This window comes from Lutjanus erythropterus, chromosome 9 (genome assembly GCF_056507025.1).
Source record: "Lutjanus erythropterus isolate fLutEry1 chromosome 9, fLutEry1.hap2, whole genome shotgun sequence".
In the NCBI taxonomy this organism is placed as follows: domain Eukaryota; kingdom Metazoa; phylum Chordata; class Actinopteri; order Lutjaniformes; family Lutjanidae; genus Lutjanus; species Lutjanus erythropterus.
In genome coordinates this window covers 4123187-4141848 of record NC_139325.1, presented here as the reverse complement: position 1 = coordinate 4141848, position 18662 = coordinate 4123187, and the positions used below count along the sequence as shown (strand labels likewise).

Sequence of the window (18662 nt, the reverse complement as noted above, 5' to 3'; positions counted from 1 at the left end):
ACACTGTAACGTTTAAGGTAGATTCTAAAGTAGTTCTAGTAGTTTCGCCTGCAGCTTTAGCACAGCAATTCAGTGAGTTGTAGGTGCTGAGACAATAAGCGTTGCAACTGTCTCTGGTCTCCCCTACTTTATTTCTAATTGAGTCTATTTAATCACTAATTAATTATTTGTATTTTAAAGTTGTTGCACACATGTATCTCTCATATAAATTTCTTTCTGCAGTAGAATCTCCTGGAACTAATTTAGAATGTACCAGAACAACTTTCTTGATATTAGAAACATTTTCTCTCTGAGAAAGAAAGTAGTTCCTGCATGAAACTGCACATAATCAGGTCTGTGGATAATCTTGAGTATCCGGGTCATGATTTCTGGAAAATGACACCGGTTTTGAATTTTTTTCAAATGTATTTTTTGGTGCTTTGAGCACCACAAGCCAAGTGCCAAAGAGCCATGTGGCTGCAGGTTTTTGTTCCTACTGAGCCGGAGCACGCCAGGCTCGACTCATTTAAGCAACTGATTTCAGTCTTCAAACAGCTGATTAGTGAAGTCAGGTGTGCTGTTAAAACCTGCAGCCACTCGGCCCTTTGTGGAATAGTTTAGACATGCCTGCTATAGAGAAGACTGAAACTATAATATAGAAAAACACTGTACAAAATGTTGTCTTTATTTGAAAACTAATTCTTTACTGAATGCACAATAAAACATGCATTGAAAACTTTGCAACCCCCTGCTTGTTGCATCTGGTAGTTGTGGTGGCATTGCAGTAGGTGCTTCACCATCTGCTGCATGGCAGTGGTCTGCAGTCTACTGAGTGACCTCCTCTAGTTTGAATATTTTTAGTTGTTGATAATTACCAGAGGCAATTTTACTGGGGTAAATAAAATATGTATTACTCACAAGTGAGAAATCTCTGAAGCATATTATTCGATTTTTTATTTTTTTTACATTTTTCAGTTCATTAGTATAATGATTTTTAAAGCAATCATTCCAACAAATTCAACTCATCAAAGCTGTAAATTTTGATATACCTTCTTTGAACCACACACTGCTGGCAACAAGCGCACATTGTCGACACACACAAAATGACTTTAGCCTTGAGACAATTTTCTGATGACAGGTGCCTAATTATAGAAGTGGATGAAACAGCAGAGGAGCAATGCTCATAGCCCACATACTCCAGAGCCTCATGAGAGAGCGGATGTGTCCACAGTTGGGACGAACCTGCTGAAAGGCTGCTTGTGTTTGCACTCAAACACCGAAGCGCGGCCATGTGCTGTCAGTGTCCGTCGCCAACCTGGAGCTCAGGCTGCGGTCGGTGGCCAGAAACCTTATCTGAGGTTCAATTCGCGCACAAAATGACCAGCCTGACAGAGCTGCGTGTGTTTGGGACTGTATCCCTGGGAGAACCTGTTCCAGTTTGTGACGTGAGGACGTGTTTCTGGCTCCTTGAAGAGTTGGAGACTTCTGCAGCAGCGTCCCGGCTCCTCTCCAGCGACCCATCAGCCCTTTGTCCTCACTGACAGAATGCTCTGTCCACTATTTTCTTCCAGACTGAAATTTTTCAATCAACTACTGGATGGATTTCCTTTAATTCATGATTCTTAAACAATGAATCCTTTTGTGATCATCTGACTTTTCGTCTAGTGCCATAGACATTTACGGTTTTGAGTGAAATGTCTCAACAACTATTGGGATGTATTGCTTTGACATTTACAGGACAGACATTCATGTCCCTCTCAGGGTGAATTGTGATTGTTCTAATGATCCTCAGTCTTTTTGTCTGGCATCATAAGGTCAACATTTCAATTTCTCCAGTACTTTGGTTAATGACCCAACACTTTGAAAACAAATTACGTTTTCATCAGCCTGTACTTTGTGTTAGGGCTGCGTAATTGATGGAATATCCATCTCAGTCATGATTTTGACTTCCCACAATTAAGCAAACATGATTGACTGTGATATTGATGTTTTAAATGCGTGTTCCACTCACACAAAACCCTGCTGCATATCAAATCAAGTGCTTCTTGAACTAACAGCCAGCCACTCTCACTCTTGCGGCTGCAGTCCAAAGTAGAAGTGTGGAGCAAAAGGCGAAGAACTAGTCCCTCAAAACATTATCATCATCATCTGTCGTTTCTAGGTATTTCGGATTTAGCAGAAGTGACATTAAACAAGAAAAAAATCATAAGCATAGTGTGCATGAGACTTGTATCTGCGCCACAAAGTAACTCAACTATTTTGTTCAGTCACCTGAAAAACAACACAAACTGCAGCACAATGAATGCATGACGGGCGAGAAGAATAACGTTACTAACATTACATCACTGAATCCCCATCCTCGTCCTTGTCCGTTCGGATAGCAACACTGTATTAAATTAGCACTTCAGACAGTGAAAGCAGCTCTGTTGATTTCATTTTTTGGTAAACAAAAAGTTTTGCTACAATTTTGCTCCTAAGAGATGCAATGTGAATCAGGATCAGTCTTATTTTGCCATCGACTTGGCTTGTTTCTCTGGAAAAACTTCAAACCTATGATACTGAAAATATTATAAGCAGAAAATATATATTGACGTGTTTCAGATTGACGATATTTGTTACTCTTTATTGAAACAGATGAGAATGCAGCTGCAGTGGTATCGAATCTGTCTACGACCCTTTGAGCTCAAGATGCAGTTATTGTCGGACCAAATGCAGTGTTCCAGAAAACTCAGAACTGGAAAATTTCCAACCTCATGCTAGAAAAAGTACAAGGGAACAACACTCATAGTCAGAGTTCCTATCTTCTTCCTACTAAATGGCATCACCCATGGAAGCCTGAAATAGCCTAGATTATCATATGGTGGAACCAGTTCTGCATGTAAATTCATGTCAAACTATGTTGGAGATGTTATTAAGTGCAGTTAAATGTCGTTTTCCTCCTCTGTGTCATTTATGCAAAGCGGCTGCACTGCGTACAGTGTACACTTGCTGATGAAACTTGTCAATTTGTCACGATCAGCCATGTTTTTTTGCTTACTTTTAGCCTTAAGCACCTGGAGCTCTTTGAGATCAGAAGTTAGAAATTTCATCTGGGAAATTCCGACCTCCGGCGTCGTCTGGAACGCAGCATAAGTAGTGGATTGCGGTAAACTGAACAATAGTTTTGTTTTCCCGCTGTCACCGAGCGCAGCCATAGCTAGCTAATGTGCACTGATGTGTGTGTCGGTGTTGCTGTGCTGTGAAGTTGAACAGCTGCTGGGATAATGATGTGTGAGGAGTGAAGCAATGTGACAATGGAGCTGGAGGAATGTCACAGGCACCCGGAGCAGACTGTTTGCCTCTCCCCAGTGTGCTGTTCCACCCAGCGTGGGACGGGTGGGCTGCTGCACAGGCGTGTGTGTGTGTATGTGTGTGTGTGTTGCAGATGGTATTTTGAAGTCCGTTAGATGGATCAAGGCTACCGATGTGTGTGTGTGTGGGTTTTTCAGTCCGAACCTGAGACCAGACTGAAATAAACTGCAGCGTTTAACGCACCAACAGCAGGAATAATGTGTGCTTGTTGGTGTGTGTGCGTGTAGGTAGGTAATGACCTGACTGGCTTCATGTAGACTAGTATAATGCAGAACTCATTACAGTCCACTTTGTGTTGGGAAATGAGCTGGGACGATGGCAGGTGGTGTACTGCACACACACACACACACACACACACAGCACATGGATGGACTTGAAAGAATGTTGGATCTAAAAGAGGCACACATTTTCTATATAAAAACACTTTTTTATCCCTTTTAACCAAATAAGCCAAACTGTCCAGCCCTATTAATTAAGTGTGTGTGTGTTTACAGGGTAAATTTGGCACTTGTCATGTCAATGTCCAGTCAGTGTTGATGGAAAATGTAGTCAACAGAAATGTATTAAATTCCTCAGTGTGTGTTGTATTGACTGAGACGCTGTTGAACATTGCCTGCCAGTCCTGCCTTGACCAGGATGCATTGCCTGCAAGTTTTTGATGCCCACACACATATTGCTGCATTAATTGCCCCCCCCCCCCCCAAGACCCTTTCGCCTAGTCCTAGTCAGTTACTACTACTGCTGCTAGTACCACCCTGTGATCAGCTACAACTGCTGTGCTGTGGTCGCCTACAACTACAGGGCTGTCCATTACTTAGGGTGCTTTGGTGGATGAACACATGACTTTCACCTTGAAGAATAGAGTTTTAGACTTTTTTTAGACTTAGTTTTTAAAATTCAGTTCATTTTGCAGTCGCAGCTCAGTTAGGTTAAGGCACTAAAACTACTTGGGTAGGTTTAGGCAAGAAAAATACTTGGTGAGGCTCAGGAAATCATGGTTTGGTTTAAAATAGACCCTTTCACACTGTGGGGGCAAGAAGTACTAGTCACTCATAGTCCAGTAGTCCTGCATAGCCAGATCAATCACCTCTGGCTCCACGCTTTATCTTTCTGCTATAGAAGAAAAAAATCCAGAGGCTTTTTTGTAGTTCTTTAAACTAATCACAGTTTCCATGAGTGGTGAAAAGCCCAGGATGCAGCTATGGTGCCCCTGCAAGATAATATTTGGCAGGAAACTTGTTTCGGTGGAAGATTTGCATGTTGGGAGTTGAGCCCTGGCGAATAAGAAAAGGTAGCAACTTTACCTTCATACAGTTTGCGTGGTAACTTTCCATTTCCAGCATGTAGATTGCTAGCTCAGAGGTTGTTGGTGTTTCCTGTAGCAACCGGGGATTTTGAAAATGGTAAAATGCAGATAGTATGTGCCACCTGAAATAGGCTGCTGTATACCTACAGTGTACATCCAATGAGTCAGACTACAACACAGTAGCAGTAGCCAACCACGCCACAGCAGGACAGGAATAGCCGGAACGGTCTTGATGTCCTGTTGCCGTGTATCGCCATCCTACCTATTACTTAGCTGGCCTAAACAAAGGCGATACTTATCTAGCATGCCCCCTGGCTACCCAGAGGAGAAATCCAAGCTGAATAGTCTGTAGTTCTTTCTTAATATCAGCGACATCACTATGACATCACTGGATGCAGGAACAACAGATCTTGCAGCAGGAGAACTCAACTTTCCTTGTCAGTACAGCACACACTGGGGAATTCATTGCTTCCACTGACTACATTTACCACATTCACTTGGAAATTGTTGAACTTTCCCTTTAATTGAACAAATGTAATGTAAATAGAAGTGCTGAAAATGTTTTCCAGAACTTAGTGTAAATGTAGCCACACTTTGCCGTAACTTTCCATGTAACTCACCTGATTCTCTGCCTGACTCTTTGTGTCACTTCACTTTGACCTTGTTAGGAAATATTTCGGTTCTCTTCCTCTGCACGGTTGAGCAGAACAGAGCAGAACAGTGTTTACCTGCATACGTTCCTCATCCATATTAGATGTGTGTATTTTCAGCTGAGTGAATGCAGCAGAAACACTCCACTGCCAAAGAAAGTGTTACTGTGCAGCCGAGTTTGTCTCAACTTTATCTCTGTTTTTCTCTGTGACATACTGTACCAGCACACCGTGATGTTTGTAATCTGTAATTATTTACAGACTGTAAATCCAGCACCCAGTGAGAGTTTACATGCATCTACTCAAGGAAGTTGATGCTGCCACTGTAACAATTGGCTGCACCTAATTAATCGACTAATATTTTTTTATTAATTAATCTAATGCTTATTTTTTATTATTAAATGAATATAACAATTACTTTACCTAAAGTAATCATCAAAACCTTCTTTCATTCATATTTCAATATTTTATTCAGTTATAATACTGAAAAATAGACACATAAAGCACATTAACCTGTTTAATAGACTCTATCTCAGATGCCTGATCAGAAAAATTCTGGACCTCAAATTCAAAAGGAGCTGTGATACATATTTATTTAATAATTTATCTCTGTCAGTCCTTGACTTAAAGGAGTTATTTAATCACTGGAGTCATGTGCAGGAAAGATGATCACTGTCAGTGTATTTTTGCATCAGTGTGGAGCAAAGAAAGTAACTGAAATGAATTATAGACAGTCTGTGACATTAGTTTTAGCCTTTTCTGACTCACATGGCTGATAGAGTGAACAGAAAGTACAAAACAGCTGAGTAACATTGTTTGATGACATGCAGTATAAAGTTAACAGCAGCAGTTCAGACATCACTTTTAACACAGGAGTAATGAAACATCTGAAGTGACTTCTACTAACAGAAACATGTTCTCTGTGTTGATAATCCTCATATATTATACTTTGGTGCTGACAGAAAGTAAACAGGACGATGCTGCTGCTGCAGGAGGAGGACAGGTCGCTCACTTCCAGCACTTGTGCAGAGCAGTTTGTGCCGCCGTGATAATTCACATCCAGTTTTTGGAGCTTAAAGAGATCCAAACTGTTGCATCTCCTACTTAAATACTCCCACACTTTGTGTGTCGATGCACAATACGCAAATTGACGTATTTTCGTAACCGACGATGTCGATTACGCCGATGAATCACCCCACCCCTAATTAACGCAAATTCTACCCATCTGCATGACCTTGCAATTTTATCCAATCACTGCAACTTTTCTGCAAATTTGGTGTGTCCCACCGATCATAGCAGTCCCCTGAGCAAATGTCATACATGTACGTCTCAATGAACCCACACTTTTATTATTTACTATTTTTATCTATTTTCAATTTTGTATTTTGTCATGTTTAGTGAAAAGAGCACAATTTGCCTTTGATTTTTAATTACTTTTACAAAAAATAAATCAATGAAACACAACTTTTTTTTTTCAATTTTCCCTGGCTCCTGCAATTTTACTGTAAAAACACCTAAAAACATTAAAACATAAAGACAATATGTATCACAGTTTGTTAGAAAAGTTGCAGTGAAATCAGGCCGCAACAGTCCCCAAAAACGGCTGTGAAATCGTGGAGGGACTGCCTACTGTATATATTCTGTCTGATCCTGATTTCTTAAATATCATGAAAATATGAAATGTGAAATTCTTTGGTCAAACAGATTGACATATGGATCCATACTGCAAGAATCTGTGGATCGGTGCAGTAAATCATTTTCACTTAAGTGTATCCTAAACTAAAGCAATGATTTCATGGTGTAAGTGTTGAAACTGCTCAAATCTTTTGAGAAAGTCCAGAAGCTGTTGTGAAAAAAAAGGTTCAGCGCCTTCTGCAGTATTGACATTTTATACCTCTGATTAATGTAATTCAACCTTTCACTTTATTTGCTGGATAAAAATAAAAGCCTAAGTCCAAAAATACACAGGAAGGTTGGGAAGAAATATGATAATTGACCAGCTGCATGTGATCCCAGGTTTACAGTAACCAGGTTACTGCAGTGCATGTACTGACATGTATTATCTGATTTCCTGGAGTAACCTGATTTCTTCCAGTTACCTCTGTGCATGAAAACACAGTGAAGATGGAGGATGGGTCATAAATGAGCTAAAAGTGAAACGTTGGAAACAGAGGAAACAAAAGTCAGGAGAGAAAAAAAAAAGATTCTCGTAGGTATCATGATTCTTCTTCTGAAGATTCCTGAATCCATTTTTTGTATATATAAATAACGAGAGCTTAGTGCATTAGCTCCTTGCTAACATATAATGGGAATTCTCATTGGCATGCTATCAAAAATTAGCATAGCCATCGTGGTAATTTTATTAACAAACAGATCCATTTTACTTAACATATTTTCAGGGACAGTTCACCCCAAAATCAAAAATACATATTTTTCCTCTGGCCTGTAGTGCTGCTTATTCATCTAGACGCTTTTGGTGTGAGTTGCAGAGTTGTGCGATTTAGTTCCATCTTTGCAAATCACAAAGAAAATGTGATCATCATAGGAAATCATACTGACCACTCTGTTATATTGTTCCTTTTTACACAGTTGGTTGCTTTGCGACTATCATTGTCTCTATCAGCGAAACTTCACAACTTTTGTCTTAGCACTTATAACTCACTGAATTTTTGTGTTAAAGCTCTCAAACTTTGAAACAACGTACCCTTATTTATTACAAATAGCAGTGTTTATTTCTGTACTCATTTCCAGCCTTTTCCCATAGGTTATGATTATTTTTTGTGATGGTTCTAGCTGGAAATTTGTTTTTAATGTTAAAATCACACGTTTATAATGTTATAAAAATACATGTAAGTGTTTCTCACTCTGAGTAATTCTAGATGAATGTAAAATTTGAATCAGATCATTGATGGTTATTATCCTACAGAACAATACTGCTGTGAATATATACAGTTTATATGGTTTACTACACATGATGGTATCCATATTGGTGTTATTTCATTTGAAAAAGATAAACTAACAGAATAAATGCATTAACTTATGGTTGTTCTAGTAGTTACTGAATTCTGGCATTTCTAGTGTTAATTGAGAACACAAATGAAGAGCAGAGAAGACAGTTACTGTAGCCTGGTTTGATCACACTGATTTTCCCCTGGGTCTCTAACAATAAATAATGCAATTTGTCATTTTTGTGTTTGGTAGTGATGATGCCAAAAAATGAGTAAAATGTGTTCACGAGACATTTTGGTTGTGTGGAATAAATTCTACAGTATTTGAAATGCCTCCTGGCAGGTTATAATACATCTCTCAATCTGCTGCCTGTTAGAGAGGAGGAGGAGCAGCAGGCAGGAGCTACAAACTGCCTTTAAAATCCAAATGAACTTCAAAAAGAACAGTGGGCTGTTCCCCTGGGGGACGCGGACTATTTTAGTCCTCCTCTTCATTCTTCCTTCCTCCTGTTTCCAGCCCACCTCGAGCGTGAGATAGTGATGTATAATTCACCGCTGACCTTCATCCCAGAAGCTATCTGGACCAGATAGCAGGTCAGCTGGTGAACCAAAACAGATGAAGGTGGCTGAAGGTGTGCGTGTGTGTCACTGTCTGTGTGTGTGTGTGAAGCCATAGGTCAGGTTTTTGAAGTAGTAGTCTCCTCTGTAGTGGGACTCTTGGGGTTTCGAGGGGGAAGGTTACGGCTTATAGGGCTCATGGAACGTATAGAACACTGCACAAACTACAGGCACGAGGTGATCCAAGCGTCTGGTTTCTTACTATCAGAATGGGATTTGAAACCATCTCTATTTCCCGAGGAACCCTAATGCTGTTTCTTCACATCTACAGTGGTGATTAAACAGTGGGAAATGATCAAATAAACAGTTGTGGAGCATGAACACAGTGAGCTGAAGCGTTCTCCTCCAAGCTGTCTGTGGGTGGAAAACTGGACGTCTACATGTTGTTTGTAAAGCGGGAGATGGAGGAGGAACAGCTGATTAAAGCCTTACTGATTACACAAGCTGAATTAGCTCTTTATTTATTCTACCTATTCCTTATTTAGTCATAATTCTGTAGCCAAATATATATATGTATACTGCCTGGCCAAAAAAAAAAAAAAAAGTCACACACTAATATTTTGTTGGACCGCCTTTAGCTTTGATTTCAGCACATATTCACCGTGGCATCATTTCAATAAGCTTATGCAATGTCACAATATTTATTTCTGTCCAGAGCTGCATTAATTTTTCACCAAGATCTTGTGCTGATGACGGGAGAGTCGAACCGTTGTGTAAAGTCTTCTCCAGCACATCCCAGAGACTCTCAATGGAGTTAAGGTCTGGACTCTGTGGTGGACAATCCATGTGTGAAAATTATGTCTCATGCTCCCTGAACCACTCTTTGACAATCTGAGTCTGATGAATTCTGACATTTTCATCTTGGAATATGTTCGTGTCATCAGGGAGGAAAAAATCCACTGATGTAAAACCCTGATCATTCAGTATATTCAGGTAGTGAGCTGACATCATTGTTTGCGTTCATAACATTGCTGAACCTCGACCTGAGCAACTGAAGGAACCAGATCATAACACTGCCCCCACAGGCTTGTACTGTAGGCACTAGGCATGATGGGAGCATCACTTCATCCACCTCTCTTCTTACCCTGATGCTCCCATCACTCTGGAACAGAGTAAATCTGGACCCATCAGTCTGTTCCATCACTCCACAGTCCAATCTTTATGCTCCCTGGCAATCTGAAGCCTTTTTTTTCTGATCAGTCTCACTGATAAGTGGTTTTCTTAAGGCTCCACAGCTGTTTAGTCCCAATCCCTTGAGTTCTCTTCACACAGTGTGTGGAAACACTCTTACTTTCACCATTAAACACAGCTGTGAGTTCTACTGTTGTTTTATTTATTTATTTTTTTTTGTTTTGTTTAAATGATCTCTGATCGCAATCATTCAGGATTTTTTTCCGACCACATTTCTTCCTTGAAGATGAAAGTTCACCACTATCCTTCCAGGTTTTAATAATGTGCTGGACAGTTCTTAACCCAGTTTTAGTGGTTTATCAGTCTCCTCAGCTGTTTTCTTTGCTTGATGCAGGTCAATAATTTGTTCCTTCAGAAACAGAGTAACATCTTTTCCACGACCACAGGAAATGTCTTCAAGATATGTCTTGAGTTCAATAACTTGTTACCAGCTGAAACATATTAATCCCTGCAGTAATTATCTGATGGAAGGTTATTACCAGTTTGCTGCATTAAATCCAGGAATTGAAGAGTGAAAATTAGAATCCCTTCAAAATACGGTGTTGTTATGAGTGAATACAAATTTAAGAATAAGACGTCACAGTATTCTGTATTTTTAGTTGTTTCTTTGTCATCGTCAACATTAACAAATATTGTGTGTGTATCCAAAGCCTGACATATCTTATTCCTCTGTGCAATAGAGCCACAGTTTCATTGAGGGACATGTTCTTACATTTTTACCCTGTAGACACACACACTGTAGTTTATTTTGACTCACATACACTGTCCTGCTGCCCCACATACTCACTCAAGCATCAAATGCATGAGTATACTGTATATTTATGTAAAAAGACTTTGTAGGCTTGGGGCTGAGTGCTGCAGACAGGATAGAACATTCAGAAAGTATTCAGATGTGCACAGATTGTTGGTTTTGCGCCTCATGGAATTCACTGACAAAAAGAAAAATGTATATTAACACCAACCTTATGCTTTAAAGAAAGCAGATTTTTGTTCCATTTGAGAATTCAACCACAAATATACAGCATGCAAAGAAGAAAATCAAAGATAATGGTGATTTTAACAGTTAAGCAGCTATTCATTCTCATTCAGTAAAAGAAGACATAAACACATTGTTAAAAAACACTGGTTAGAATGTGTCACAACCATTAACAAAACCCATAATTACAACCCTGCACTTATGCTGACAGATTGTTGACAGCTTCTCTCACAATGATTTATTGATGTGTTTTATTCTAAGACATGTGCAGCTCAGAGTGTGAAGGTATTTTGCCCTGAGATATGTGTATCTGCAGAGCTTTCTGCCAGGCTTCACCAGTCAAATTGATCTGTTAAATACTGCTTATAATACTGAAGTATAAAGGTGCAGTCAGACTGACATCCATCTGTCTGTCACTTCAACACAAACCCATTCAAATGAATAAATGAGTTGCAGGAATGTGTTTCCACTTTGGCTGTGATCTCTTAAAGCTTTTTTTCCACCAAATTAGCTCTGATTTCATTGCATTTTCACAAGTTTTGAGCAGAACCATTGTAATCAAAATTGACACACTGGACAATGCGCTGTTCAGTACGACACACCCGCTTTGGTTCCCAAAGACAACCTGCTATGTTCTGGTTCCTGTTGGGAGCCAACTTTTGGTCTCCAAATCAATCAATTTTTGGTTGAAATGCTGCACATGGTTCAAATTAGGTGTGTGAACCAGAATGGGTCTGATTCCATGTTGGTGGAAAAGGCCTGTGAGTGACTCTGATGGACTGTCAGCTCAGAGCTCACCTTTGTTCATCTTTGACTGTGTTATGTAGTGCTGAATTGTGGAGTTAGACCATTAAACTGGTCTTGATTTCTGTGTTCAGGATGTACCTGTAACATGGCACGGTGACGCCCCAGAGCCATGGTCCCCCAACACTATATAAGCCCCACGAACTGACACAAGAATGACACCACCTCCCCCCACCTCCTTTTTTTTCAGGTCATAGTGGTGTTTGACATTGAGACAGCAGAGTGGACAACCTTTTAGTGACTAGTATTCAGCGTGATGATGTTTGGTGTCCCCCGACAACCTCTGTAGTCTCCTTTGGCCACTTGTTAGCAACCACCTTTTCTTAAGACACGTAAAAGCTTCAAAATTTACAAGTGGCGTATTTACCGACATACAAAATGTAAAAATCTCTGAAGTTTGTGTTGACACAAACCTTATTTCAGTCATCTAACCAAAACCCCATTCAAAAACCCCACTTATTTCAAGACTAGCAAATATGCTAACTCATTTCCAGGTTTTGTAACTCATTCCTGTGGCACCTAATAATTTCTTGGTATTGTTGACAGGCATGCTGGGAAACGTAGGAAGATAAGTGGTGCGCAGACAAACAATTCTGTGTTACTTCCTCCAGACATTCTTTGTTCCATTTTACTCTGCACTACACCTCTCCATGTCACAGACAGACAATCCTCCTACTAGTGCATTTTCTTTTATCACACACACGCACAAGGCCTCCTGCAGTGGAAATGATAGCCTCTCAGTGTGAGCGGGCTGATGGCGTCTCTTCCACGTTAGATCAGTGCGTGGAAATTACAGTGCTCGTCCGTGATGAATGCCGGCTGAAAGTCCTTTCTCCTGTGGGTGTTCCAACACAACGAAATGTTAAATACCGCCCCCCCCCCCCCTCTCATTTATTCTACCCCCCCCTGCCCTTCTTCCTCCCACACACAGGGGACTAGCAGCAGGGCAGGAAGTCTTTTTTTACCAAGCTAAATGCCTTAATTAAGCCCTCCGACCACTTGGGAAGAGACAAAGAGGTAATGCCATCAGCCTCATTAAAGCTCGCTGCATCTGCACTCTGCTCTACTATTAGCTGCCATGGGAGTGCTGTCACCGGATACTTAACTAACCTGGGTTTGTGTCAAAGCATAGATAAATGTTAGACCACAACCAAGAGGTGCTCATGCGCTTATAAAAACCCCGGAGAGGGTTTAGAAAATACAGCAATTTTTGTTGTTCTTATAAAGCCTTACGATAGTTAGAGAAGTATCTATCTGTGGTTTACCATAAATTAACAGCACTAATGTAAAATCGGCCAATGATGTCCTATTCACGCGATTGAAACGGGGGATTCGGTCCTTGGGGTTCCTCTGACTGATCTTCAGGTTGCACGGTTTTTCATTGAAACCTCACAGGTCTTCCATCATGATTTCCATCTCAAAAGGCAATCTCAGACTTGCCGCGGTTGAATGTGCAGAAGTCAGACCAAAGACAGGTCTGCCAAGTGCAGTTTGCACATTGAAGGTTGAGAGCGAGTTGCAAGTTTCAAAGAATATAATGAGGCGATGTTTCAGCCGCCAAGATCTTTGTCAGGCAGACATCAATGCTTGCGAGAGAAAAATCCTCAATGTGAAACTTTCATGATACAATGGTGACAAGGTTTAAAGAAGAACTTGCATATTCTTCTCTTCTTATAAGAATAAAAATAAATGTTTTAATGAGCAACTTAAACAGCCTTTTTGCTTGTTATTCTGGTTACCTTTATTTAGGTGGGAAAATGTAGATCCTTTTTCTTTAGCTGTTTCTCCTGTTATTGTTAATGATTGGTAAAAAAAAAAAATTGTGTGGTGTGGCAAGTGAACTTTTTTTGGCTTCTAAAGTGGGCATCCCAGAAGAAGTTTGAGAGTCACTGGCCTATATGCTCGTCACCTGAAGATGAAGTGCCGTTGGTTTTTTGCGGTTGGTTGAAAGGTACTTCCTGGATTTTTTTATTTGTACTTTCACCTGCCCCACTAAAGAGCAGTGGTCGGATAAGATATCAAAGTTATGCAGCGCTTCCTTCTTCCATTGTTAAGCTGAAACTCTCCTGAGGTTAAATTTTTTTATCTTGCTGCAGTTATGCAGAAGTGTACCCCAGGGTATGTCAGTGTAGTGTAACATCACTGTTAGGTGTGGTTACAGGTGCAACAGATCACACACCCAACCACACCCATCGGGACTCCCTATAAACTTGGCATTTTGCTCATGGGTGGTGCCTTATGTCTAAAGTTTTACAGAGTGTTGGGCTGACTGATGTGTGTTCTTGTCAGCTTGCTTTGGGTTGTCGGAATTTTTCTTCTCAGCACATTATAATTGTAGAAATTGGTTACTGAAACGTGAAAAGACTGAGAACTCTCTAGTACTGAAGTGAGTTAGACTGTTGTTCACGATCTCTTCAGGATGTTGGGTGGATGTTCGGATGGGTGGATCCGAAACATGGCTCGGTGACATACCAGAGCCACGGTACTCCAACACTGTATAAGTCCCATGAATGGACACGCAAACAACGCCGCCTCACACTCCTTAACAGACTTTCTCAGTCCAAATGAGCCCAGCAGTTCCCTTCAGCTCACTCCTGTTCCAACAAACTGGCACAGAAGTAAGAAAAACACCATCCTCTCACCGTCCTCTGGCTCTGGTGTTTCAAACATGTCTGGACATGTCCAATAAAGCTGCGAAATGTTGTGTTCATGTTTTAGATTGTAGTGGACACACCTCCAGCATTTCAGAGCAGAGACTGAGACCTAATTTTATATACTTAGCTTACATATATTTATTTTTGCTTTACAGTGTCTTTAAGTGTTCACCAGATTACTACAAAGACTACATTTTCTTGCACTTAACATCAAAATCTCACTTTATCTTGATTGCATTGTACCCATTGTTGTGTATGTAACCTACAGTGAGTCTGGCTGCTTCACTGCTTTGTTTCGGAGCCCTTGTGAAGGTCATTCAATGATAATGCTTTCTGAGACGGTGTTGTTGTGTTTCCCCCCTCAGGTCTGGCCAGGGCCAAGTCAGTCCCCAGCCATACCTACTCCAACGAGGTGGTGACCCTGTGGTACCGGCCTCCAGATGTCCTGCTGGGATCCACAGACTACTCCACCTGCCTGGACATGTGGTGGGTACTCCTAACCCCTGACCTCAAACAACACCCCCCCACCCATTACTCCCATCATGCACTCTTTATGTAATGTCTCCTGGATTTATTCAAGTAGTTCTATTAAGATCTAGATCTCGTTTTTTTTTTTCTTAAGGGAAAATAAATCAAGAAGTAGACAAAAACACATTAAAACCCACTTATCTGCTCATCTTAACCTGAGGGTGTGTTCCCTGTAGTATGCTGTAGATTGTCTGTCGGATAAATCTCTGTTAGTCTCTTCCTCTATTTTGTCTCCTTGGTCACCCTTCACCTCCTGTATTCCTCTGACAGTGTGCTGGAGAGGCAGAATCATACACATTCATCACATTCACTCTCATACATAGAGATTGAGCTGCTACAGATAAGGAGTACCAGAATGCGTTTGAACTCTTGTAACCTTTGAATAGCATGTGAGCACACAATGTACATATTATCCCCCAGCCGGAGTGATATTAATTTAAGCAGGGCTTAGGTTTTGTTTTTAGAAATAAATAACATTTAGCTAGTTTTCTGTAGATACAGTCTATGTGTACCCTGCATAAGTATAAAGGCTGATAACTCCTTGAAGACGACATTCAGTTCAGCAGTTTTTATTGATGAACTAGAGGTAGAGTTACCTGAGAAAACACAATACAATGAATATGTGAAAGCTGTACATCAATTAAATAGCCATCAAACATATAATTTCAAACCTTTAATGCAAAATGATGACATGTAAACATAGACATGTGTAAACATCTAGAATTAAATCCAATATTAGCTTCCATTGACATGAGAGAAGCAGCAAACAAGATAAAGACTAACCAAGTTGGTATTATCAGCATCTGGATAAACCAGATACAGCTGCAGCCACCATAAATTTCCCCTCCCAACCAAAGGCCCTTTGGCTGCCAGCCGGCTGCAATCCAGTTCCCAGTTTATTTCCAGCCACTGCGAGTCCCCCTGTAAAAACATTGTCCTGGTGCATCATGGTACCACTGCAGACATGAGTGCACAGATGTGTGTGGCTGATTTTTATGTTATCTAAAAACAAATATCTGTATCAGTGTTTCAACCTAATAATTTCATGACCTTATGATATAATGATAAAAAGTGGTGGGGTCTCATTATAGCTGAGGATCAGGCAGGGGTCTGCTATGGATCTGTATGAGACAGAAATTCTATGTGGCTGTATCTGAGAGCATTATGTATATAATAAAGCACAACTAGCTTTGTGGCCAGTAATTCCACGCAAGAATTTATCAAATAAAAAATGCCATCCAAGCTAAAATTAGGTAAAAGATCTGAAATGCAGCAGATGTTGGCAGTTATTGGAGGCATGTAGAGATGACCAGCTATATGCTTTTTCCTTCTGGCTGTACTGAGCAATGAAATCGTGCAAAATGTGTTTTTCAGGATCATCAGACTGACGTCTCTTAAGGAGACAGTGCATGTTAAACCCAGTTAAATGTCTTGTTCTTAGTTGCTGTCAGTACAATATCAATTAAGTGAACACAGGTATCTGGGATTGCCACCCATCCCATATTGAAGCTGTTCTTTACTGAATAACACGGGACATGATTTGTTCTATATTTTCGTGCACATCCTACTCTAATGCATAATGTTACACTGTGTTTTCACATTCTTGGAATGAGAAACAGCACAATAAAACTAGAGGGGTTCTACAAGCAGGGTGCAAAAATATTTTTTGTCTACTAGCTAAATGGCTAGCAATGTTCATATTTTATTAGCCACTCAGTAGATAACCATTGTTTTTGTGGCTGGTGAGCAAAACTGGCACAAGTTTTAAATCAGAATTTGGGGAAGACAATGCCAGCCAATGCATCACAATGTTATCATTGCCCTGGTTATGGAGTTTGTGCTGTTTTTTTGTTTTTGTTTTTTTTGCTTTTTTTAATGTGAGCAAATACCTCCAGGTCAAGTCCGCTGATTCACAGATCTCACTGATGGACCATGAGTGGACCGGTCCTGTCAGTGAGAATGAGCATTTTCTTCTGCTGTCTGACCTGAAGCGAACGCTCAGCAGGGGGCACCACGTCCAAGCAGCACAAGGGCCGAGGACGCAGATTGAAGTTATTATTATGATTTGTCAATCATTTGAATTCATTTTGAATCCTAAATATAATTGGTGCAGCTGTGCTTTACTCTTATTAACTCTTTATTTACTTTATATACATGTTAAGAGTAGCAGAGGACTTTGAAATTGATGCATAATAGGCAACACTGGTGCATAAAAATTCAGCAGAATACAAGTGTTTGATACTCAAAATCTCATGATTATCTCCAGATTCCCTGCTTGGTTTGTGTCTCTCAGGCATGGGTCCACTGGCTAGGTGTCTCTTATTTTTCCATATTAAAGGTGACAGCCCTAGATGTCACATTCGAGGTGTATGCAGTACTCAGCATTGATGCTAAATACATTAAAAAGAGGTGTTATATTTGCTGATAACAGTTTTTATATCAGTATTACCCCTAATGATACTGCTGATCGCCAACATCTCTCTCACTGTAGTTGCTTTAGCTAACATTAGCGTCACAAAGTGACAGGACAGGCTGATTTCACAGCATCAAATCCTGCAGGATAGGTGGACGAGGCGACAACTAATAAAACATGCAGCCTGTATTGTATGATGTGTATAATAATGCTTTATGCTTCAATTTGGAAATTCTAATGACTTTTTTTTTTACCATTTTAGAGCTCATTCACTACTAAATTAGCTGCAGACCAGCACTTCTGGTCAGGAAATGACAAGAACTGAATAGTGAGATTGTTTTATTGATTACAGAGACCTTTGAAAAGCAAAACCACAAAGTCCATTTTCCACCTGTCCAATTATTGAAATGATTCATAGTGGTGCTTCCTTATCAAAGAAACCCTCTTTGGCTCATCATAAAAAGCGCAGATATTGGTATGCAGACTGCAAATATACTGAACAGCAGAATTTTGGCCAGCACACAGAATTATGTTAATCATCCACAGCTGAGTGCAGCTGTCAGATCAGCCAACTGGAATTTTCAGCTCTTCCAAATTATTCAGACATTAATAATGTAATGAAAATGATGAAAATTAGGCCCATTCAAACTCTGATTTGATATTAAACTGATTAATCAGACCTAGTTTTCAGAATAAATCCGATGTTCTGTGTTCTGCACAGCTTAGTGAAACCTGTGTGATCTAGCTGATGTTCACAGCTTCTGCTTTAATGGTGAAGCCTGCACAGAATGGCAGCATGGAGCTTCAAAATTTAGACCAATATATGGGGTTTATATATTTCTTTTTTTGTTTTTAAATCAGGCCTGTTCTTTTCCATTTCTGGTACATGCTTTTAGTTTGTGGATCACATATTGTAGAGCTGCTCAGCACTTCATTGGCTGCATCTGTCTTGAGACGCGTGTAAGAATCTTGGGCTCCACTTTATCTGTTTTAAGATTATTGCATTATTGATGTTTGAAATTGGCCTAATGTGTAGCACTCATGCACCAAATTAGCAAAGACACAGGAACACCAAAAATACAAACTGTAATAAATCACAAAGACTACATGACAACAAAACAAACAGAAGGATGCAGATTTGACATTTTATTTAATGTACTGGCTATCTTCAGTCTGCATATTTCTTAACTTTTTAATTTCAACTTACTTCTGCATATAACCACACTCTATGGATGACATGAGAC

The 18662-nt window shown here is 40.1% G+C and overlaps 1 protein-coding gene across 3 annotated transcripts in view; it reads left to right on the top strand.

The window, feature by feature from the left end:
* Positions 1-18662, top strand: part of cdk14 (cyclin dependent kinase 14) — a 314716-nt gene that overhangs the window by 161096 nt on the left and 134958 nt on the right. For all 3 annotated transcript variants that reach the window (XM_084725970.1, XM_084725971.1, XM_084725972.1), the window contains one exon: positions 14843-14963. In XM_084725970.1, the coding sequence (XP_084582096.1) occupies positions 14843-14963 (121 nt within the window). The remainder of the gene's footprint in view (positions 1-14842; positions 14964-18662) is intronic.